This window comes from Pan paniscus, chromosome 19 (genome assembly GCF_029289425.2).
Source record: "Pan paniscus chromosome 19, NHGRI_mPanPan1-v2.0_pri, whole genome shotgun sequence".
Taxonomy (NCBI): Eukaryota; Metazoa; Chordata; class Mammalia; order Primates; family Hominidae; genus Pan; species Pan paniscus.
Genome location: NC_073268.2, coordinates 28,628,835 through 28,654,087, shown reverse-complemented (window position 1 = coordinate 28,654,087; position 25,253 = coordinate 28,628,835). Strand labels below are relative to the sequence as shown.

The 25,253-nt window shown below is 41.0% G+C and overlaps 1 protein-coding gene across 2 annotated transcripts in view; it reads left to right on the top strand.

Moving 5' to 3' along the window:
• Positions 1-24,225, top strand: part of TAF15 (TATA-box binding protein associated factor 15) — a 37,755-nt gene extending 13,530 nt beyond the window's left edge. For both annotated transcript variants that reach the window (XM_034942066.4, XM_003846217.6), the window contains exons 7-16: positions 1,061-1,181; positions 10,907-10,941; positions 11,566-11,598; positions 13,131-13,240; positions 15,427-15,556; positions 19,351-19,443; positions 21,047-21,128; positions 21,250-21,338; positions 21,447-22,008; positions 23,897-24,225. In XM_034942066.4, coding sequence (XP_034797957.1) covers positions 1,061-1,181; positions 10,907-10,941; positions 11,566-11,598; positions 13,131-13,240; positions 15,427-15,556; positions 19,351-19,443; positions 21,047-21,128; positions 21,250-21,338; positions 21,447-22,008; positions 23,897-23,936 — 1,295 coding nt within the window. In that variant the 3' untranslated portion in view covers positions 23,937-24,225. The remainder of the gene's footprint in view (positions 1-1,060; positions 1,182-10,906; positions 10,942-11,565; positions 11,599-13,130; positions 13,241-15,426; positions 15,557-19,350; positions 19,444-21,046; positions 21,129-21,249; positions 21,339-21,446; positions 22,009-23,896) is intronic.
• The last annotated feature ends 1,028 nt before the right edge of the window (positions 24,226-25,253 follow it).

Genomic DNA, 25,253 nt, shown 5'->3' with positions numbered 1-25,253 from the left:
TGTTCCCTCTCATGGTAATCAAAACTAGTTTATCAGATTTCTACTTCTGAACTTGGAGGCCCTCAGATGGTCATGACTTTTGATGGCTGATTACGTGAATTTGTCTCAGTGAACTCTGATCCTTGACAATACTGCTGGTACCAGTTCTTTTGGTGTTGGTGTTGTACTTGATTTGGGGTACTTATTTATGTACCTTTAAGGCCTAGTACATGGTTTGGTTCATAGTAGGTGCTCAGTTGAATAATTGTAAGTGTAAGTAAGTGCTTGTTGAATAATTGAATAGTAAATAGTAAGTGCTTGTTGAATAATTGAATGAATAAGTAAATAAGTAAAAGTGGAAGCACATTCACTAAATATCTTCTCTCAGTTTGAAAATTCAGTTATTCCTTGTCCATGCTCAATTTACATTTAAATGTTTCTGAAGTGAAGAAAGTGGTAACTTTTAAGATTCGGGGGCTGGGCGCAGTGGCTCACGCCTGTAATCCCAGCATTTTGGGAGGGCGAGGTGGGCAGATCACGAGGTCAGGAGATCGAGACCATCATGGCCAACATGGTGAAACCCTGTCTCTACTAAAAATACAATAAAAAAAAAAATTAGCCGGGCATGGTGGCGGGCGCCTGTAGTCCCAGCTACTCGGGAGGCTGAGGCAGGAGAATGGCGTGAACCCGGGAGGCAGAGCTTGCAGTGAGCCGAGATCGCATCAGTGCACTCCAGCCTGGGCTACAGAGCGAGACTGTCTCAAAAAAAAAAAAAAAAAAAAGATTGGGGTCGTGCTTTTCATCTAAGTTACTAAGGTTCTTGTAGCTAAGATTGTATTTTAACTCATACTGTTCCACATTACTGTTTTGCCATGTCAGTTTAGCAGAATGGAATTTGACACAGATAAAATTCTCAAAAACATGTAATTCCAGATGATTTTATGATGACTTGCATTTGAGTTGTGTGCACATGTGCCATTTTCTATAAGGATATGTGTGGCCTAAAGAGCCATTTAACATTGTTATTTGAAGCTTTAGAAATGAGAGTAGTTATTTGTGTGTAATATTTTCTTTTTTGTAGATGACCGTCGTGATGTGAGTAGGTATGGAGAAGATAATAGAGGATATGGCGGGTCACAGGGAGGAGGTAGAGGGCGTGGGGGATATGACAAGGATGGAAGAGGTCCTATGACAGGATCAAGGTAAGTATGTAGATAAAGATGCCTACATTTCTTCTTCTTCCTCTTTTTTTTTTTTTTTTAAGGTGTTACTTGGCTGGATCAATTCCAGCATCTAATTTAGTTAAGAGACTTTAAAAAGGGATTATATAGTGGAGAAAAAGGCAGAAATTAAAAGTGTATTTTCAGTCTTAATATCTCACATAAATGACCTTAGAATTGGCTATGTTAGTAGTTTATGTGGTACATGTTAAACACCAGTAGAGAAACAACTATGGTTGCGATTAAATCACTTGACTTTCCTGCCAGAGCTAGAATCTTAACTCCTTTAAAAGACGACTCTGGGAAATCCAGTGTTTGTATGTAAAAATAAAAGGTAAGTTAATTCTAGATTGAGGGGCAGAGGCTATTTCTTAATCTCGAATCTCCTTGGGAAGGGAAAGTATTAGGAGGCAGTAATGGAGTAGAAAGGTGGGGATGGCAAATAAGAGAAAGATTTAATGTAACAAAACTGTTTTGTCCCTCTTCTTAAGTAAATAATTATTGGAATAATTAGTGTAACATCACATAGTAATGTGTATTTTGTCTTGACTAAGTTGTGTAAAGGAATGTCTTTTTAATTCAGCTTTTCTTTTCTCCATGCTAGTGTTATCAGGTTTTGGTATTTATTTACTTACAGCATATGTTATGAAGCTGGTTTGAAAATTGGTTTTAGATATATCTGCAAGTTTACTACTTTGACTGTAAAAAAAAAAAAAAAAATGAAAAAGTAGTTGACATCTGTCCTCAGAAGAAGTTTGCAGGTTGCATATTTGTGTGTAAATACACAGGCTAAAAGGTAATTTATGTTCCTTGGGAATTGAAATGGTCAGTGGCCCGTTACAGAAACTTATCAGTCATATATCAGCACCAGTTCATTCTTTTGCACCTTAGGGATCATCTGTCCCCTGAGGTGACCTGAGAAACAACCAGTTGCCCACAGACTGTGATTTCTTCAAGTGAGCCAGGATTTGATTTCACTGCCTTATATTCTATTTTTAGTGTACAGTGCTTTGATTTTTTGGAAAAACTAAATTTTAAACATATTTGTAAAATGTTATAAGACTTGGACATTAAGTCTGTTGATAGCCAAAGTCAGTTCACCAAAGTAAAACAAATAAATTCTATGCTTCTTCATTGTCAAAGAGCAGTCTGCCATCATGTGGATATAAATGGACTATGTAAAGTGACATGGTGCTTACTCTCTACCTAATAATAGCCTCCCTCCTGTTCCAAACAAGATAACCAACAGGTATATTTAATTTACCAGTTAATATGTTTTGGATAATTGGCTGCCTTGAAATGCTATATGTTTTATAGTACATCATAGCTTTAGTTTTCTTCATAAGGAAATTACAGTTACATCCTAATCGATTATTAAACTATCACTGTGTCTAAGAATGGAGGAAGAAGATAGGGAATAGGTAGGGAAGTCATTATAAATATATTTTCACTGGCCAGGCATGGTGACCCATGCCTGTAATCCCAGCACTTTGGGAGGCCGAGGTGGGCGGATCACGAGGTCAGGAGATGGAGACCATCCTGGCCAACACAGTGAAACCCCGTCTCTACTAAAAATACAAAAAATTAGCCAGACGTGGTGGCAGGCGCCTGTAGTCGTAGTCCGAACTACTCAGGAGGCTGAGGCAGGAGAATGTTGTGAACCCGGGAGGCGGAGCTTGCAGTGAGCCGAGATCGTGCCACTGCACTCCAGCCTGGGCGACAGAGCAAGACTTCGTCTCAAAAAAAAAAAATTAAAAAAAAATGTATTTTCATTTGTGACTCATCTTGTAACTAGAGGATCGAAAGGACTTTGAATGATCCTCCTGACAAAGGAGAGAAGGAGTACCTTAATCAACCCTGGGGTCCAATTAAGTACTTTTATAAACCCCTTGCAACATACTTCATATTTTCCTTTAATACCCCTTAATACAAAATCATATGCAGAAGTCCAATATCTAGTTGGTCAAAATGATGCTGATCTGGTTTCAGTGGGGGAAAGATCGGGTGAGGAAGGGATCTGCAATCTTGCCTTATACTCTGTTATTTGTTGAGATGTTCATGAAAGGCCTTTTTTAGAAATCCGTATGGATGCTGATTACTCTTTATATTGAGTTGGCAAACTGTGTGAAAGGCCAGATAGTAAATGTTTTGGGTTTTGTGAACCATATGGTTTCTATTGTAACTATTCATCTCTGCCCTTGGAGCACCAGAGCAGCCGTAATTAATATGTAAATGAATAAACAGGGTTGTGTTCCAGTAAAGCTTCATTTATGGATACTGAAATTTAAAGTTCATATAATTTTTTTTTTTTTTTGAGATGGAGTCTCGCTCTGTTGCCCAGGCTGGAGTGCAGTGGCACCATCTCAGCTTACTGCAACCTCCACCTCCCAGGTTCAAACAATTCTCCTGCCTCAGCCTCCTGAGTAGCTGGGACTACAGGCGTGTGCCAGCACACCCGGCTAATTTTTTTTTTTTTTTTTTTTTTTTTTTTAGTAGCGATGGGGTTTCACCGTGTTAGCTAGGATGGTCTCGATCTCCTGACCTCGTGATCTGCCCGCCTTGGACTCCCAAGATTACAGGTGTGAGCCACCATGCCTGGCTGAAGTTCATATTATTTTTATGTGTCATAACACATAAAATTATTTTTATGTGTCATGACACATAAAATTATTTTTATGTGTCATAACACATAAAATTATTTTTATGTGTCATGACATAAAATTATTTTTATGTGTCATAACATCTTTTTAAAGATGTGCTTTTTAGCTTATTTATTGGGATAAAATGTTTTGAATTTGAATATAGATGCCCTGTTTTAAGATTTTTTTTTTCCCACACAGTTTTGCATTTAAGTACCAGAATACCCAAACATTTTTCATTAGTCTTCATCAACACTCCCATTTGTGTTCTCAGTCAAATTAAAAATAGCAATTCTTGGCCGGGTGCGGTGGCTCACACCTGTAATCCCAGCGCTTTGGGAGGCCGAGGCATTTCCACTAAAACTACAAAAAAATTAGCCGGGTGTGGTGGCGGGCGCCTGTAGTCCCAGCTACCCTGGAGGCTGAGGGAGGAGAATGGCGTGAACCCAGGAGGCGGGGCTTGCAGTGAGCTGAGATCGCACCACTGCACTCCAACCTGGGCAACAGAGCAAGACTCCGTCGCAAAAAAAAAAAATAGTTCTTTTGGGGGCTGTTTGAAGAATATCTGGCATTAGTTGGGTTTATATTAAAAGAAGAAGGGGCATGGGCCAGGTATGGTGGCTCACGCCTGTAATTCTAGCACTTTGGAAGGCACAGCGGGTGGATCACCTGAGATCAGGAGTTCGAGATCAGCCTGACCAATAGGGTGAAACCCCGTCTCTACTAAAAATACAAAAAATTAGCTGGACATGATGGTGGGTGCCTATAATCCCAGCTACTCGGGAGGCTGAGACAGGAGAATCACTTGACCTGGGAGTTGGTGGTTGCAGTGAGCTGAGATCACACCATTGCATTCCAGCCTGGGCAACAAGAGCGAAACTCCATCGCAAAAAAAAAAGAAGGGGCATAATTTGTGGATGAGGATTGGATATAAGGTAAAGGATGGGACATTCTTGGACTTACAGATGGTGTGATTGCCTGGCTAGAAGAAGAATTCCCGGTCAAAAAGAAACCATCAGCTTTCCAAGTGTGAAAGAGAGATAAGTGAAGATTATAGGGACTACAGGAAACTTAATCTTTTTCTTTGAAAAAGCAATTGTAGCAAAAAAAAGAAAATTTCTTACTGTCATCTAAAATTGACATGGACATCTTAGTGGACTAGAAGTTAAGGGCATAAATTCTCCCAGTGATTTTTAATTTTAGCATTGTGATTAACACCTTCTAAAATTGCCAGAACTTAATAAATAATTGCTTTTCATTATTAGTATGCCATCAAATTTAGTAGCTGTTTCAGGCTTTAATGTGTCAAGCCTAAAATCCAGATTTTTGAGGATCTTCTCCCTCTTAAAAGAGTATTCAGTTAACTGCCATAGAAATACACATGTATACAAGGGCACTGTATACATCAGTCTAAAAAGTAAAAATATGTATACGTTCTGGTGAGTCTAGCACAGCATTGCCCAATAGAAATACAATGGAGGTCACAAATGTGACCCATATAGTTAATTGTAAATTTTCTAATAGCCACATTAAAAAGAAAACAGCACAAATAAACAAATGAGAAAATCTATTTAACTCAATATATTCAAAATATTTCATCATGCAATCAGTATAAAAAATTTCTTTTTGTTGGTCATGATGGCCTGCGCCTGTAATCCTAGCTACTTGTGAGGCTGAGGCAAGAGGATTGCTTGAGGCTAGGAGTTTGTGACTAGATGGGCAATATAGTAAGATGTCATCTTTTAAAAATGAAAAAATTAGCTGGGCACTGTGGCACACGCCTATAGTCCCAGCTACTTGGGAAGCTGAGGCAGGAGGATTGCTTGAGCCCAGGAGTTCAAGGCTGCAGTGAGCTATGATTGTGCCTATGAATAGCCACTGCACTCCAGTCTGGGCAATAGTGAGTCTGTCAAATTCCATTTCCCCCTCCGCCCCATACCTCTTCAAATGTTAAAAAAAAAAAAAAAAGTACTGTACATTCCTTTTTTCATATTAAAATTTAGAAATCCATTTTGTATTTTGCATTTAGAGCACATCTTAATTTAGACTGGCTACATTTCCAGTGCTCAACAGGCCACATGTAGGTAGTGGATACTGTATTGGACAGTGCAGCTCTAGAATGATAGATTGTTGGCCTCCTGAGATGTTGATAAATGCTGAATCCAGAAAGCCTTTTTACCATACATGTAAGACATAGGAGGAAATAAAATGTAAATACAGCTGTTATTAAGAATAGTACTTAAATCCATTGAGTCACTTAAATGTGGAATTAATGTTGGTCTTTTCCTCACACTCAGAAAATTGTATTCTGGATTTAGTAGTCTGAAAACCCAAGCACAGCATGGGTTTTTAAGCTAACCTTTCTCCATTTTTAGCTAAGTCCTTTCTCTCTAGTTAGTGAAATTTTCTAAGAATAGAGATTCCTGCATTGTCCTTTTACTTCTTGGCAGTTTTAGTCCATAAATAGATATAGTTAGGTTTTTATTTTATTTTTATTATTTTTTTTTAATTAAAAGATTTGGAGTCTGGGCGTGGTAGTCACACCTGTGATCCCAGCACTTTGGGAGGCCGAGACGGATGGATCACGAGGTCGGGAGATCGAGACCATCCTGGCTAACATGGTGAAACTCCATCTCTACTAAAAATACAAAAAATTAGCCGGGCGTGGTGGCGGGCACTTGTAGTCCCAGCTACTCGGGAGGCTGAGGCAGGAGAATGGCATGAACCCAGGAGGCGGAGGTTGCAGTGAGCCGAGATCGTGCCACTGTACTCTGGCCTGGGAGACAGAGCGAGACTCCATCTCAAAAAAAAAAAAAAAAAAAAAAGAGACCTGGAGTAGAGATTCTGTCAAAGAACTTTTTCTTTCTTGAGAAGCATCTGAAATGGAATCTGTTGTCTCTTTGAAATATGTACTGCTGTAACAGTGAAAGAACCCTCAGAGTATGCCTTCGTGTGGGCTGCTCGTTGTGGTTTTGAACTTGGGGGAACTGTCTGTGTTTGGGTCAAGAATATGCAACTGGCTGGGCACATTGGCTCACGCCTGTAATCCCAGCACTTTGGGAGGCTGAGGCAGGTGGATCACCTGAGGTCAGGGCTTCAAGACCAGCCTGGCCAACATGGTGAAACCCCGTCTCTACTGAAAATACAAAAATTAGCTGGGCATGGTGGCAGGTGCCTGTAATCCCAGCTACTCCGGAGGCTGACGTGAGAGAATCGCTTGAACCTGGGAGTTGGAGGTTGCAGTGAGCCGAGATTGCACCATTGCACTCCAGCTTGGGCAACAGGAGCAAAACTCTTGTCTCAGGAAAAAAAAAAAAAAAAATATGCAACTAGCTGGGGGCTGTGGCATGTACCTGTAGTCCCAGCTACTTAGGAGGCTGAGGTGGGAGGATCACTGATGCTCAGGAGTTTGTGACCAGACTAGGCAAAATAGCAAGACACCATCTCAAAAAACAAACAAAAAAAACAGCTAGTTTTCTTATGCAGGGGGTACTCTGCCAATAAAGTTGAGTATGCTTATATTATGTCTCTGTTAAATATCTCTGCTACTTCAGGAATTCTTTATGTGTAAATGTTTTCTGCTTTTTCTGGGAATTAAAGCAAATTTGTTGTGTCAACATCTTGACTCATAGATGTTCAAGTACCTTTGTGTCTTGATTTGCCTTAGCATGTAGAAAAGGGACTTGTAACATTAATGCAGATTTGAAAGAAAGATTGTTAACCTCAGGCACATCTTCTGTTAATATCTAATAGTACTACTTGAAGGTTATTTTCTGTATTTAATAAATTCCTTAAAAAGGATAATTTTCTAATAAGGAGATAGAAAATGATTGAAACGTTTGAACTTGAAAGAAGGCTTTGCATAAAATTACAGATCATCTAGATCAATGCCTAAACCAAATGTCTTGACATTTTAGACTTAAATGTGCATATGAATTACTTGGGGGATCTTATTAAATGCAGGTTCTTATTCAGTAGGTCTAGGGTGGGGCCTGAGATCCTGCTTTTCTCAGAACCTTCCAGGCTATGCTTACGCTTATATTCCATCACGTTTTGATTAGTAGGGGGACAGACCCTTATTTTGTTAAGGAGATTGAAGCTTATGGAGAACCACTGACATGTCCAGATTTTCAAGATTGATTAGTTATAATTAAGACTATACCCTGAGTCTCTTGAAGACTAGTTCTTTTTCCAGTGTACTATGGTATTTCCAAATTTATGGCCATGTGTTGAAATCTTCAGCTGCTTTATTTTCAAAGGAAATGCACAGTAAAGATGACGTTCAAGGCCGGGCGCAGTGACTCATGCCTGTAATCCCAGTGCTTTGGGAGGCCGAGACGGGCGGATCATGAGGTCAGGAGATTGAGACCATCCTGGCTAACACGGTGAAACTCCGTCTCTACTAAAAATACAAAAACAAAAATTAGCCGGGCGTGGTGGCAGGCGCCTATAGTCCCAGCTACTCGGGAGGCTGAGGCAGGAGAATGGCGGGAACCCAGGAGGCGGAGCTTGCAGTGAGCCAAGATCGCGCCACTGCACTCCAGCCTGGGCGACAGAGCGAGACTCCGTCGCAAAAAAAAAAAAAGATGATGTTCAAATGTATTATATGGAGGAATAGGAAATCATAAACCTATTTAAATGTCATTTGTTTTATATCCCTTTATTTTTGCCAGGGGTATGTCCTTTTTCTGTTGTTCAAAGTTATATTACTGGCCAGAATGGAAATTATAGGAACTAGCTATGTATGAAATTGCATGTTTTCCATCCATTGTGGCCAGGTTTGGTATTCCCTTAAGATGGCAACAAAGTAAGAGGCATTTCTTCTAGCACTTATTCGTGAACTCAGTGACCTCCAATTTCCCATTTTAAAAGTCATCTTTATCCTCGGAACTTTAACCTACTGGCATAAGAACGTGGGCTTAAGTTCTTTTCTATCACTTTTTGGAGTTAAAAAACCTCTGAGAGGCCGGGCGTGGTGGCTCACACCTGTAATCCCAGCACTTTGGGAGCCTGAGGCGGGCAGATCACGAGGTCAGGAGATCGAGACCATCCTGGCCAACACAGTGAAACCCCGTCTCTACTAAAAATACAAAAAATTAGCCGGGCGTGGTGGCGCCTGCAGTCCCAGCTACTCGGGAGGCTGAGGCAGGAGAATGGCATGAACCCGGGAGGCGGAGCTTGCGGTGAGCCAAGATTGCGCCACTGCACTTCAGCCTGGGCAACAGAGCAAGACTCCGTCTGGGAAAAAACAAACAAAAAAAAACCTCTGAGATACCTTGGTTTCTATTAATAATATTTTCAGCAGTTTAATCTCAACTCTGTTGGCTTCCCTTTCTTAAAGAGTTAAGCAGTGATATACATGTCATTTAGAAGTAAAGGGAGGGCTTTAGTACTGCCTGTTCTGAAGTAGGAGTCTTAGAAATTCAGTGGCAAACTGTATAGGAAGGGCCTGAGTTTCATATTGTCTATATTGCCTTGAAATAGCCTTAGTCTCCTGCTTAAAAAGGCATCCTGGAAATCATATAAAAAGTAACAACAAATTAAAATGCATGTGTCTGTACCTAAGGCAGCTCTAAGTGGAAATATTTTTACCTCATAGTGAAATAGAATGGATGTATTAAGAAGGGAGAATTTTTTTTCAGAGTGTTTTATCTCAGTGTGGCTCAGAAAAGCCATTTATAGGGTAGGGTAATCACTTGAGTTGAGGGTTCCTCCCCCCACCCGCCATAAGATTGGTATCCATAAAGCAGAGATTTCTAAGCAGTGAGAGACTTCAGTATTTTAGATTAGATTCTTGGGTTATAGTGGAATAAGATCATTAGTAGTAGAACATCTGGTATCAGAAAACTTCTGAGTGTTTTTATTGCCATGTTAGCATATGAATCTTAAAGGATTACAGAATTCAGTTAAGAGAAACAAGCTTTTATTGGATGGGTATTTAAAGAGTTTCTTGATAAGAGAGACCTTAGATTTCTTACGTAAAGCCATGTTCACAAGGACCACTGTCCTTGTGATTCTAATTTGCCAGATAAAAGTCTATGTCCTGGCGTGGTGGCTCGTGCCTGTAATCCTGGCATTTTGGGAGGCTGAGGTGGGCGGATTATTTGAGGCCAGGAGCTGGAGATCAACTTAGCCAACATGGTGAAATCTCATCTCTACTAAAAACACAGAAGTTACCTGGCTGTGGCGACATGTACCTGTAATCCCAGCTACTAGGGAGGCTAAGGCAGGAAAATCACTTGAACCTGGGAGGTGGAGGTTGCAGTGAGCCAAGATCCCACCACTGCACTTCAGCCTGGGTGACAGAGTGAGACTCTGTCTCAAAAAAAAAAGTTGTCCTGTTTGGAATATGTTGCCTGCTGTCTGTAATGTGCACTACTGATAGTGTACAGAGCATGTGGCAGCATGAACCTCCATAGCTCTGATGTGAAGAGATGTAGTATAGTGGGTATGGAGTAGGAGGGCGGTTTTTAAGTGATGCTCTTTTAGTCTTTTATAAGGGTTTTGAATGATTTGAAATTTTAAGACTGCTTTTATTCAGTCTCAACTTTTGTGTATATTTGTATTTCACTTTTAAAATTCATCTCATAAAATCCACTATTTGGTATCATAGCAGATCCTAATACTCAAGTTTTTATTCTCTCCCGTTCTACCATCAAAATCTTAACCTTGCTTTCTATTCTTCTAGTCTTTTTTCTTTTTCTCATATTTAGATAATAACCTTTTGGAAAAAATACTTGCTCTAGTTTAGTATTTTTCATGCTGTGCCTCCAGCTTTATGTTATGGTTTAATAGTATCCCTTTGGCTTGGGGTTGGGAAGATTTAGAAATAAGAGTATATTAGATATGTAATAAGCTTGAAAAGACATCTTGTGGAAATAGATCCTTGGGAAAACACTTAGATGGAAACAACATTTAGAACTCTGTGAAATGGAATTTACTGAAAACTTAGAGGTGCTACTGTTTTCCTAAGCACTCTACTTGTGACAGTTAAGTGTAGATTGAGCCCAGGGCTCAGCACATTAGAGACTTAAGGAAGAAATCATTTCTTCAATTTTTCCTCTGCAGTGGTGGTGACCGCGGTGGCTTCAAAAATTTTGGTGGTAAGTGCTGAGTATCCCAAAATGTTTCAGTGGAAATGCTATATAAATCTAAAAGCCACCAATATCCCGCAGATGTAGTCAAAAGTCCTTTCTTACTCTGTTGAGGCTGGTGTGTGTTGTGTGCTTTAAAAAAAATTTTATATATATATATATACACATATATATATCAAAGTAAACATTAAAAAGCCAAAGTTGATCTCAAAACAGTCCAATGGGTTTTCTACACAGTGAATTTGCATGAAAGAGTCTGTGGTGACCAATGAATGACACCTTCACTGGATTTTGACAATTTGTTCTTATAAAGGTAGCTGACATGGTGTTTTTAAATTATTAGGGTTGTCCAATCAGCCTTTACAACCAGAGCTTAACAAAAGTGATACTAGCATAATGCTAAAGTGGCAGGTGCTGTCTAGGACAAGTTAAAGGAAATGTTGACATTCATCTTGATTTCCTAAACTTTAAATAAAACATAATTTATATATTTACTTTGTAAATCTGTGATGGTTGACTTTCAAGGATTTTGGAAGTATTGACTTTTCATGCCTTGGTTTATTACTATTTTTTTTGTTAATGATTTTAAATAAATTGCCTTAAATAGCTCTTTTTTCTTTTCTTTTCCCTTAGGTCACAGGGATTATGGACCCAGAACAGATGCTGGTAAGGTTTATGGTGGTTTGTCACTTTGCCATTAAGAAAATGTTAGTTTTTTTTCCTTGATGGGAAAAGTGTGTGTTTGGAGGGGCTTAGTACAGGAGGAAGATTTAATTTGATAGTGCTGCCAGAACTGGAGAGCTTTATTTCTTTTTTTTTTTTTTTTTTTTTTTGAGACGGAGTTTCGCTCTTGTTGCCCAGGCTGGAGTGCAGTGGCACAGTCTTGGCTCACTGCAACCCCCACCTGCCGGGTTCAAGCAGTTCTCCTGCGTCTGCCTCCCAAGTAGGTGGGACTACAGGTGCGTGCCACCATGCCCTGCTAATTTTTGTATTTTTAGTAGAGGCAGGGTTTCACCATGCTGGCCAGGCTGGTCTTGAGCTCCTGACCTCGAGATCCACCTGTCTCGGCCTCCCACAGTGCTGGGAATACAGGTGTGAGCCACCACGCCCGGCTGGGGAGCTTTATTTCTAAAGAAGTGTTAGAAAAATTCAGGAGTATTGATGGGACAGTTTGCTGGGGAAAATTGCTGTTTGTGCTTTCCCATATTCTTTCTTCCGTGAAGAAATACTTGAATTTTTACTGCTAGTTAGCATTAATTATTTAAAATTATTGCAAATCAGATTAATGAAAGAATTTATATCATTGTGGAATTAGAAGTAGAAAAACTATTTAAGAAAGAAAATCCTACGTTGGATTGGTAGTCTGCTTAAGTGTGCTGACTTAGTGAATTCAAGAAACCTGAATTCATACATGAGAGAATTGTCTTATTTTGGGTAGAGGTCACTAATTTTCTGTGGCTTTTTATTTAAATGAAATTCAAGGCTACAGATTTACCTGTGGAGCCTGTTGAAAGTTATAATTTAGAGGTTAAAAATCTATTTGAGCTAAAAATTTGAAATCAGAACTTTTGTTTTTATTAAGATGCCAAAGTATTCTATGTGGATGGCAATTTCTGAATTATCCCTTCATGGACTGAATTTTTATACATCTTTCTTTCTTTGTTGTACTAATCCAAAAGTGTGCATGTCAGGTAACATGTACAAGGTGCCTCTGCACTCTGGTATATACAAAGCTTATTGCAATGAATGGGAAACCAGCAGTTCTGCTTTGTGGCTTGCTTGGAAGTTCAAAGTATCAGATGTGGAGAATTTTCTACTAGAGAATCTTAAAAATGTTTAACCGTAAAGAATTAGAGTTCTCCAGAGAAAGAAATGCTAAACTAACTCCATCTCTTCATGACGTTTAGCCCTATGTCTGAATCTGAAGAGTGAGGTTTGTAAGATCATCCTTAATTGGTATATAGGTATTTCACATAGTGTGGACTTGATCCACTTTACTTGAAATTTAGTTGTAAGAATTGATCAAATAATTATTGTGAATACTTTGCATGTTTATATAAGGTTGTTCTTATATTGGTCCTTTCCTTTTGGTCATAGAAACAATTGAATATTGGACAATAAATTATTGTCTTTGATTACTGAACAGAATGTCATAACCAAGGAATATGTAAAATTAACCATCACTTTTTTTCTCTTAGATTCAGAATCTGATAATTCAGATAACAACACAATCTTTGTGCAAGGACTTGGGGAGGGTGTGTCTACAGATCAAGTTGGGGAGTTCTTTAAACAAATAGGAATTATCAAGGTGAGTAAAAATATTATATGTTGAAAATCTCATAATTAATGTTCTGATTACAATACATAGACTATGTAGTAAGCCTACATACTTCAGTACGCCTTGTCTCTTAAAATTTTGTGATGCGCGTGCTCGTTTATGTCTGTAGACCTTTGCTAAATTTGTTGAATAGATGAAGATTTTATTCCTTGCTTGTGTTTACCTTTCCACAGTCTACCTGTGCTTTAGCTTCCATCTTAGGACTCTAAAATTAGTCTCTGCTTAGTTCTTATAACTGTGAGAAATAAAGGAATTGCTGAGAACATTTTATAGACTGAAATATATGCAAATTCAAGTTGTTATAGCTCTTGGGAGGGGTTATTTAATGTTTATGCTAGAGATAATACATTATCTTGTAATTGCTCATTGTTCACTAAAGCGTCTTTTGCACTATTTTCATGCATATGTTTTTCATCTCTTCAACTAGAAGCGGCCTTAGTAATGTTTAGATAGTAGCAGTTTCTTGAAATCAGTTTACATCTGCCCTTGTTTTGGTGTCTGTGGAATTACTCTTTTTTTTTTTTGAGACAGAATCTCACTGTTTCACCAGGCTGGAGTGCAGTGGCACGATCTCGGCTCACTGCAACCTCTGCCTTCCGGGTTCAAGTGATTCTCCTGCCTCAGCTTCTTGAGTAGCTGGGACTACAGGCGCTACCACGCCCAGCTAATTTTTGTATTTTTAGTAGAGATGGGGTTTCACTGTGTTGGCCAGGATGGTCTTGATCTCTTGACCTCAAGTGATCTGCCCACCTCGGCCTCCCAAAGTCCCAGGATTACAGTAGGAATGAGCCACTGTGCCCGGCCTACTCACTTTTTTCTTTTTTTGGGAGTTATAATTTGTTAAGGAATTAATTACACACAAAATATGTAATTTTGTTGTTGTCGTTGTTGTCTTGAGACAGGGTCTTGCTTCATTGCATCCAGGCTGGAGTACAGTGGCATAATCATGGGTCACTGCAGCCTCAATCTCCTGGGCTCAAGTGATCCTCCCAACTCAACCTCCTGAGTAGTTGGAACCACTAATGCATGTCCTCACACCCAGCTAGTTAAAAATTTTTTTTTTTAGAGATGGAGTCTCCCTATTATTGCCCAGGCTGGTCTTGAGCTCCTGGGCTCAAGTGATCCTCCCACCTCAGCCTCCCACCAAGTGCTGGGATTACAGGCGTGATCCACCATGCCTGGCCTAAATTCACAGAGTTTTGAAAAAGTAAAATTCTCCCTTGTCTTATCCCAGCCAAATCCCAGTGTAATGTTTTAGAAGTTACATATTTACGGCCGGGTGTGGTGGCTCACACCTGTAATCCCAGCACTTTGGGAGGCCAAGGCGGGTGGATCACAAGGTCAGGAGATCAAGACCATCCTGGCTAACACGATGAAACCCTGTCTCTACTGAAAATACAAGAAATTAGACGGGTGTGGTGGCATGCGCCTGTAGTCCCAGCTACTTGGGCGGCTGAGGCAGGAGAGTGATGTGAACCTGGGAGGCGAAGGTTGCAGTGAGCCGAGATTGTGCCACTGCACTCCACCCTGGGCAACAGAGCGAGACTCCAGCTCAAAAAAAAGTTACGTATTTACATGAAGCATTATCTACATTTAATTTCTGTGGATTTAAAGAAATTATAAACTGGATGTGGTGGCTGATTGCTGTAATCAGCACTTAATCACAGCACTTTGGGAGGCTGAGGCAGGAGGATCGCTTGAGGCCAAGGGTTTGAGACCATCCTGAGCAATATAGCAAGACCCCATCTCTACAACAACAAAAAAGCCGGGCGTGGTGGCACTTGCTTGTAGTCCCAGCTACTCGGGAGGCTGAGGTGGGAGGATCACTTAAGTCCAGGAATTTGAGGCTACATTGAGTATGATCGTGCCACTGCATTCCAACCTGGGTGACAGAGTGAAACCCTGTCTCAATTAAAAAAAAAAAAAATTATACATAGATAAAACAGTATACTATATCATTTTTATAGCTTGGTTTTCACTTAGTGTAGCTTAGAGAGTCATGCTTGTCTAAACCTACAGGTAACTTACTAGGTGCATAGTATTTTATAGTATGAATGTGTGAATTCCTTGTAAAAAAATAAATCTTTGATTATCTAAATGATACATGATTACTTATTTTAAAAATGCTAACACCAAGTGTTTCGGTTTTTCCTCAGACAAATAAGAAGACCGGAAAACCAATGATAAATCTTTATACAGACAAGGACACAGGAAAGCCAAAGGGGGAGGCAACAGTGTCATTTGATGACCCTCCTTCAGCTAAGGCAGCCATTGACTGGTTTGATGGTATGCCTCATTCGTATAGTTTTCAGCATGAAGTTGGATAAATGTTTTCTAGTCTGAAAGTGAGAATATGCTCTGGTTGACAGTGATTATATTCATGTTTACTTTTGCAGATATTAAGAATACAGGCCAGAATTTTTATGTACCTTTAGAAATGAGATGAGCTCTATCGTTGTTGGTCTAGCATATTTCCTTATATCATGCCTTGTGCATGAGGCTACCCTGATACAGATGTAGAGAGTTGGCCTGGTTGACAGTATGTTATTTTTTCTTTTTAAAAAAATAAATTTAAAAGGTACAGAGATGGCATTTTGTTACATGGATATATTGCATAGTGGTAAAGTCTGGGGTTTTCCTGTATCTATCACTTGAATAATGTACATTTTACCCATTAAGTGATTTCTCATCCCCTGACTTTATAGTTTGAAATTTAGGCCAGGTGGCATTGCTTATGCCTATAATCCCAGCGCTTTGGGAGGCTGAGGCAGGAGGATCAGTTCAGCTCAGGAGTTGGAGACCAGCCTGGGCAACATAGTGAGAGCTTGCCTCTACTAAAACAAAAAAAAATTTGTTTTTTTTTTTTTTAAATAACCTGGACATGGTGGTGTGCACCTGTGGTCCCAGTTACTTAGTAGTCTGAGGTGGGAGGATCACTTGGGCCCAGGAAGTCGAGGCTGCAGTGAGCTGTGATTGAGTCACTGTGTTCCAGCCTGGGCAACAGAGCGAGAACCTGTCTCCAAAAAAAAAAACCCTATAAATAAATAAAGTAAAATTTAGGCTAATTTCCCTTCAAATATAAAGTTAATACATACTTAGAAGAAATAGACTTTTTTTTTTTTTGAGACGGAGTCTCGCTTTGTCTCCCGGGCTGGAGTGCAGTGGTGCAATCTCGGCTCACTGCAGCCTCCGCCTCCCGGGTTCACACCATTCTCCTGCCTCAGCCTCCCCAGTAGCTGGGACTACAGGCGCCCGCCACCACGCCCTGCTAATTTTTTTGTATTTTTAGTAGAGACAGGGTTTCACCATGTTAGCCAGGATGGTCTCGATCTCCTGACCTTGTGATCCGCCCACCTTGGCCTCCCAAAGTGCTGGGATTACAGGCGTGAGCCACCGCGCCCGGCCGAGATACTTTTTTTAACAGAAAGTAGAAGAAATGAGTAAAACATCTATAGCCCTCTACTCAAAGGTAGCCACCGATAATATTTCTTAATAATTTTCCTTCTGGTGTTTTAAGATGTATCTTGTAATACTCCAAATAGAGTTTTGTGTTACGGTATTTTTCATTTAACATTTAAAGGTAGTCATTTCCCCATGTTACAAATTCATCATTTTTATTGCACCCTAATTTAATAGTAACTAACACTTACTGCATGTTTACTGAGGTTTATGAGCTAAGCACAACTTTAAGAGCCTTACACGCATTAACTCAATTTTATCTTCATAATAATCTTATGAGACATATGCCCTGTTACTCCCGTTTTACAGAGAGTGAAACTGATGCATAGAGAAACTAAGTAATTTCCAGGATCATAGAGTAAGTCGCAGAGTCAGGATTCAAACTCAGCCGTGCTGGATCTACTCTTTCCAAAATACTTAACTATGCTGGATTGACAGACACTTGCAGTTCCTTTCAGTTTCAAGATTATTGTACCTCCATCTTCCAAAAACATAATTGCGTTATTTTACTTTTTTTTTTTTTTTGAGACTGAGTCTTGCTCTGTTGCTCAGTCTGGAGTGCAGTGGCGCAATCTCGGCTCACTTGAACCTCCGCCTCCTGGGTTCACGCCATTCTCCTGCCTCAGCCTCCCGAGTAGCTGGGACTACAGGTACATGCCACCACGCCCGGCTAATTTTTTGTATTTTTAGCAGAGACAGGGGTTTCACTGTGTTAGCCAGGATGGTCTTCATCTCCTGACCTCGTGATCCACCCGCCTCAGCCTCCCAAAGTGCTGGGATTACAGGCGTGAGCCACCGCACTGGGCCAGCTCTTTTACTTCTTTAAAGATGAGATTGTAGGCCAGGCGTGGTGGCTCATGCCTGTAATCCCAGCACTTTGTGAGGCTGAGGCAGGTGGATCACAAGGTCAGGAGTTCAAGATCAGCCTGGCCAACATGGTGAAACCCCATCTCTACTAAAAATACAAAAATCAGCCAGGCGCGGTGGTGAGCGCCTATAATCCCAGCTACTCAGGAGGCTGAGGCAGGAGACTTGCTTGAACCCGGGAGTTGGAGGTTGCAGTGAGCCGAGATCACGCCACTGTACTCCAGCCTGGGTGACGCACAGCAAGACTCCGTCAAAAAAAAAAAATGAAATTGTAGTACCCTATCTGTCCCCATCTCTGTATTCTTTACTTTTTTAGACTAATTTGTCAGACTTCATCACCTTGCTCTTGAAGGCTAAGTCCATTCTTTCTTACTTTGCTGCTTTCATAAGAATGAGAGAAATGAGTCATGAAGCTATGTCTTTTGCATATGGTATATTCAGAAATTATAGTGACTTTTGCCCATAGGGCATATGAGCCTTTTAAACCTAACTCCATAGTTCAAATCTTGCCAATTCTTATTTACTACTATTTTTAAAAAAGTTACCAATTACTATATTACTTTGGAAATGATAAAAAAATTTCAAATGGTACCAAGGGCATATGGTAAAATATGAGTTTCTTTTTCACCTTTGAATCCCAGTGATCTTGTGTCCCCTAGTAAGCACAGTAGGCAATGCATATAAGCATATGTGTAGATAAATAGGTACATGTTACTGCACTTGCACACGTATTCATTCCCTTAAATAAACAAATGGTACCATACTTCACATATTCTACAGCTGGCTTTTTTTCCCATGTAAAAATATTAGATACAGGTTTTAGTTTTTTTTCCCCCATGGGAACAGGTAGACATGTGCACCTGACTCTTTTTTTTTTGACTTCCTGGGCTTAGGTGATCCTCCTACCTCAGCCTCCCAAGTAGCTAGGACCACAGGTGCCACCACACCCAGTTAATTTTTTTGTATTTTTTGTAGAGACAGGGTTTCACCATGTTGCCCAGGCTGGTCCCAAACTCCTGAGCCCCAAGCTTTCCTTGGCCTCCCACAGTGCTGTGATTGCAAGCTTGAGTCATCACGCCCAGCTTTTTTTTTTTTTTTTTTTTTTGAGAGAGAGTATCACACTGTCTTCCAGGCTAGTACACAGTGGCACGATGATAGCTCACTGCAGCCTTGAATTCCCAGGCTCAAGTAATCCTCCTGCCTCAGCCTTCTGAGTAGCTAGGACTACAGGCGCATGCCACCATGCCTAGCTAATTAAAAAAATTTTTCAGAGAAAGGGTCTCATTACGTTCCTCAGGCTTGTCTCAAACTCTTGGCCTCAAGTGAGGCTTCTATCTCAGCCTCCAAAAGTGCTGAGATTACAGATACAAGCCACTGCACCTGGCCTTTTTCTCCACCCCTGACACCATCTCCTTCCCCAGGCTGGTCTCGTGCTCCTGGACTCAAGTGATCTCCCACCTCAGCCTCCTGAGTAGCTGGGAACTGGTGCTACAGACACACACCACTCCGCCTTGTTTTTTGTTTTTGTTTTTTTTTAAGCTTAGTAAGAAGTGACTGTCTCCCAGTGACAGATATGCTCTTTTCAGTAGATAATGTCACTTTTAGCACTGTTATCTTGACTCTTTGCATTTGAATTTCTGTGAGGACATGTCAGTTACTCCTCTGAAACTAAAAATTTCCAAGACTTTTTCATTTTTGTTGACAGGTGGAGGTATAGAGTAGCATTGCTTCAAAGCTGATTTCTTTTTTCTTAGGAAAAGAATTCCATGGCAACATCATTAAAGTGTCCTTTGCCACTAGAAGACCTGAATTCATGAGAGGAGGTGGAAGTGGAGGTGGGCGGCGAGGTAAGATCCTTGCTGCGTACAGTCCTGGATGCTATCCAAGGGTTTAAGTTTGAGTTCATACTCTGTTTCTATTTGTGTGAACTTGCTACTGCTTTTTCTCTCGCTAGGTCTTTTTCCCTGTATCTTAAAATGAGTTCAGGTACTGAATATATTAGGTAAATGGGATATTGTAATAGCTAAGAAAGTAGTGGGAAATGGTTGTAGAAATCCCTTTGGAAAGCTGTATTGTGATTTGCTGTTCACTTGGAAATCAGGAGGCAATTTTTTTTTTTGGTTTTTGTGTTTCTTTTGAGATGGTGTCTCACTCTGTTGCTCAGGCTGGAGTGGAGTGGCGTGATCTCGGCTCACCACAACCTCCGCCTCCCGGGTTCAAGCGATTCTCCTGCCTCAGCCTCCCAACTAGCTGGGACTACAGGCGTGCGCCACCATGTCCAGCTAATTTTTGTATTTTTAATAGAGATGATTTCACTATGTTGGCCAGGCTGGTCTCAAACTCCTGACCTCATGATCCAGCCACCTTGGCCTTCCAAAGTGCTGGGATTGCAGGCATGAGCCACCGTGCTTGGCGAGGCAATTGTTTTAATGATACCTAATTAGGTAATTAATCTGACCAGTTTTTAAGCCGCCTGATACAGTTACTGCCAGCTTTTTTTTTTTTTTTTTTTTTTTTTTTTGAGACAGAGTTTCGCTCTTGTTGCCCAGGCTGGAGTACAATGGCGCGTTCTTGGCTCACCGCAACCTCTCCCTCCCGGGTTCAAGTGATTCGCCTGCCTCAGCGTCCCAAGTAGCTGGGATTACAGGCATGCGCCACCATGCCCAGTTAATTTTGTATTTTTAGTAGAGATGGGGTTTCTCCATGTTGGTCAGGCTGGTCTCGAACTCCCGACCTGAGATGATCTGCTTGCCTTGGCCTCCCAAAGTGCTTGGATTACAGGTGTGAGCCACTGCACCCAGCCCAGCTTCTTTATTTCTAATGGATTCATATTCTTGTCTTTTTTCTTTTTCTGTTTTGTGGGTGGATGTTACTGTGGCCTTTGCATTCATATCCTTACATTTGGAGTTTTTGTCTTCTCACCTAATCTTCATCATGGAGATTCTCAAACTAAGTAGGGTATAGGTTAGGCATCCTAAGTTTGAAAATCTGAAATAGGAAATGCTCTGGAATCCAAAACTTTGAGCACCGACATAATGCTCAAAGGAAATGGTCATTGAAGCATTTCAGATTTTGGGTTTTTGGATTTGGGCTACTCAACTCGCAAGTATAAGGCAAATATTTCAAAATCTGAAAAATCCAAAATCAGAGACACTTTTGGTCCCAAGTATTTGGGGGAAGGGATACTCAACCTGTATTACAGAAAATGGACTTTGAAGTTTTCTAGTGCATTATTTGCACTGTGTTGTGTGCTTAGGGTCTGTTTTCAAGGTCCTCTGTTTACTAAGTACAAGACCCAAATCAAAGAATTACAAAGCCCTGGTATAAGGGGTTAATTTGCAGAGTGCTGCCTAAGTATTGATGGGTATCTACTCTTATGTTATCTGATGCTTTTCTTCTGTTTTGTTAATATCTGCTGCTGATTTTTCTCCCCTGGCCCCATCCCCCTAGGCCGTGGAGGATATAGAGGTCGTGGAGGCTTTCAAGGGAGAGGTGGAGACCCCAAAAGTGGGGATTGGGTTTGCCCTAATCCGTAAGTGTCTTGTTTACTTTGGTGAGAGTAGAGGTTGGGATTGGGGCTGTGGAGGATACAGAAAGGGGTTCTGAGTCCATTAGAAACTGTATAGGAGCATTATATTTTCCTCCTTTCTTAGGTCATGTGGAAATATGAACTTTGCTCGAAGGAATTCCTGCAATCAGTGCAATGAGCCTAGACCAGAGGACTCTCGTCCCTCAGGAGGAGGTGGGTCAGCCTTTTAATAGCATCTGCATCGTGCTTATCTTCTGACTAGCATTAAGGGGGCTTTACGTTGTTTCTGCTGGCCTCATTGTTTGCATTTCTACCTTGCAGATTTCCGGGGGAGAGGCTACGGTGGAGAGAGGGGCTACAGAGGTCGTGGGGGCAGAGGTGGAGACCGAGGCGGCTATGGTGGAGACAGAAGTGGGGGTGGCTATGGTGGAGACAGAAGCAGCGGTGGTGGCTACAGCGGAGATAGAAGTGGGGGCGGCTATGGTGGAGACAGAAGTGGGGGTGGCTATGGTGGGGACAGAGGCGGCGGCTATGGTGGGGACAGAGGAGGCGGCTATGGAGGAGACCGAGGAGGTGGCTATGGAGGAGATCGAGGTGGCTATGGAGGAGACCGAGGTGGAGGCTATGGTGGAGACCGAGGAGGCTATGGAGGAGATCGAGGAGGTTACGGAGGAGATCGAGGAGGTTATGGAGGAGATCGAGGAGGCTATGGAGGAGACAGAAGCCGGGGGGGCTATGGAGGAGACCGTGGTGGTGGCAGTGGCTACGGTGGAGACCGAAGTGGAGGCTATGGAGGAGACAGGAGTGGTGGCGGCTATGGAGGAGACCGAGGTGGGGGCTACGGAGGAGACCGAGGTGGCTATGGAGGCAAAATGGGAGGAAGGTGAGTATTAGAATGTGTTTATTAACCTTTTTATCTCACTGCACCTAGATTGGGGGATTTGAACCACATTTTCTTTTTAACAATTTTTTGGAACTTGAATTTCCCATTGCCATTTCTCTCAGGATGGAGAAGATGATTTAGTTTCCTGCTTAGCAATTTCAAAAATTTTGTTTTGGAACTTTTTATTTTTTAACTTTAATTTTTATTTTTTAGAGACAATAAAAATTAAATTTAGTGACAGACAGGGTCTTGCTCTGTCATCCAGGCTAGAGTGCAGTGGTATGATCATAGTTCATTGTAACCTCAAACTCTTAGACTCAGGCAACACTCCTGCCTCAGTCTCCCAAGTAGCTGGAACTATAGGTGTGTGCCACCACACCTCGCCAATTTTTTTTATTTTCTGTAGAGACAGGGTCTCACTATGTTGCCCAGGCTGGTCTCAAACTCCTGGCCTCAAGCATTCCTCCTGTCTTGGCCTCCCAAAGTATTTGGATTACAGATATGAGCCACAGCACCTGCTGGAAATTCTTTGCAGTGGCGCAATCTTGGCTCACTGCAAGCCCCGCCTCCTGGGTTCACGCCATTCTGCCTCAGCCTCCCAAGTAGCTGGGACTATGGGCGCCGGCCACCACGCCCGGCTAATTTTTTGTATTTTTAGTAGAGACGGGGTTTCACCGTGTTAGCCAGGATGGTCTCATCTGCTGACCTCGTGATCCACCCACCTCGGCCTCCCAAAGTGGTGGGATTACAGGCGTGAGCCACTGCGCCCGTCCACCTGCTGGAAATTCTTATTCATAAATCTTTATTTGTTTCGGTGTATCTGTGTATTTTTTTTTCTCATAAAGATAATTGAGATTGAGAGATAATAACTTGAAACTGTGTAAATCAGGAGTTCCTAATCTAAGTGAAGGAACATACCTTTCATAGGGTGGTTCTTTTTCAGATCATATATTCTACCCTGCAGTTTTTCTGGAGATTCTGATAACTTTTCTAGATGAAAACCACTGATGGGAATGCCTTGTGCACACGAATGGTGTAGAGGCAGAAGAAGACCAATGATAGAAAGTAACTTCAATTATTATACTAAGGACCTGTATGCCAGCGGCAATATAAGGCAGTGAGAATTAGTATAGAATATGGTTAAGAGCATGAAGTTGGGAAGCAGACTGTCTGGGTTTCAATTCTAACTCTACCACTTATTAGCTGTGTGATCTTAGGAAAATTCCTTAATCCTTTGGAGTGTCAGTATTCTTATCTGTAAAATGGGGCTAATAAGACGTCCTTTTTAGACTTGTATTAGATTACGTTGTACTAGTTGCTGGCCCAGAGTAAGCACTTTATAATTTTTAGCTATTAGTAATTATGAGTAACCTAATTACCATCTATTGAACACTGCTTACTGTATGGCCAGTACTGTAAAGTGTTCTTATATTCTTTAGTTCTAGTCCTTCTGTCATTCCTATGAAGTAGGTATACTTCCCATTTTACAGAGTCAGTCATTTAGTGTAACTTTTCCAAGGTCACATAGTAAGTGGCAGATCCAGAATTCATACATGTAAGTGCTTGCTCATTCCACTATGCCACTCTCCTATTTAGAGTGCTGGAACTGGGACAGTTTCTGATCTTCTGAAATATTTGTGGTTTGGAGTTTTAAGTGGAAAATTTTTAAGAGAGTGAAGCAAAGCTTCTTCTAGGAACTTTGTGAATCTTAAAGCTGGTAAATTAGACATTTAAGTATCTTCTAGGAGTATAGAAATAAATGAGGCACGGTGTCATTCTTTAGAAATTGTCTAGCTGATGCCAATCACTAGTACCCTGAAGAAGTGTCTAATGCTCCCCCTTCGTAGAAAATTAGAATTTAGTCCGGCTCTTTATTTTTCATTCCTAGAAACGACTACAGAAATGATCAGCGCAACCGACCATACTGATGACTGTTTTGAATGTTCCTTTGTCTCTGACATGATCCATAGTGAAATTGCCAGAGTTTTGCCTGCTGCTTTCCTCGTGGCCTCTTCTTGGGTAGTGAAATTAAGTGACATTTGGATTTTTATTTGGGTGGGAGGGCTGGGACAGTTTTTCTTTTAGAAATGTCTGTTGAGATTTCCCCCTTTAGTTTCCAACCTTCTCCCCAACCCTTGGAGCTAAATGCGTTGTAAAATATTGCCAAAATGAAAAGTGTTTTGTAATACTGCAATAAAGGCTGCTTGTTTTTGTGGACTTTTGTACATACTAGTGCATTGTTCTGTCACACTCAGGACTCAGTTACATTAGACTCTAATCCTAAAGAATTAGGAAATGAATTATATACTTCAGTAAATTAAAATGTTACTTTAAACAATATTTATTGAGCTCCTACTGTGTTTAGTGGTTCCCAGGAATGACAAGTCAGAATCACCTGAAGTTTGTTAAAATTAGATTCCTAGGTTGTTAAATTTAGATTCCTAGATTCCCAGCCCTCTAGGTCTGCTGGATCAGAGCTCAATGAGGTATGGGGAGTTAGGGCTGGAAATACTTAATTTAGATCAAGCTTACCAGGTGATTTTGATATATTTATTTAGTATCACTTGACAACAATTTATTTAGGGGAGTGTTTTAGATGCTGGGAATATGAAGTTCCAAGGAAAAGAAAGGATTTACAAGCCAGAGTTAAGATGGCAACATATGTATGTTATTTGCTGTTTATTAGAGAACTATTTATTCTACTCTTAACTATGGGTAAGGCACTGGATCAGATTCTAGATATGTTGCTGACCAAGTAAACAGAAAGCATAGTCGATAAGTGCACCAGTAACAAGTTCAAGGTGCTTAGAGGGCTGATTTGAAGGACACTAAATTTAGTCACATGGGAGTAGGGAAAGGCGAATGTGGAGGGAAGACTAGGAGTTCACTAAGTACAGAGGCTGAGAAAATAGTGTTCACTAAGTACAGAGGCAAGAAAATAGTGTTCCCAGAAGGAAACGACATGAACAAATCAGGAGCTAAGACAGAGTGGGGAGCAGGATCTGCACTTGAGGAGAATTGTATGTAGTTCTTTGTGACTGAAGGGAAGAGTTCAAGGGTGGTCATGCAAAAGAAAAGACTGGAGAGGTAAACAAGCTCTGTGACAAGGTCCTTGCATTTCACTTTTTACCTCCAAACAGGGAGTCATTAAAAGATGGTAAATGGGTGTGGCATGATCTGATTTGAGTGGCATCGGATGATGATTATGACTGCCTTGTGGGAAGGCTGGACTGGAGACAGCCAGG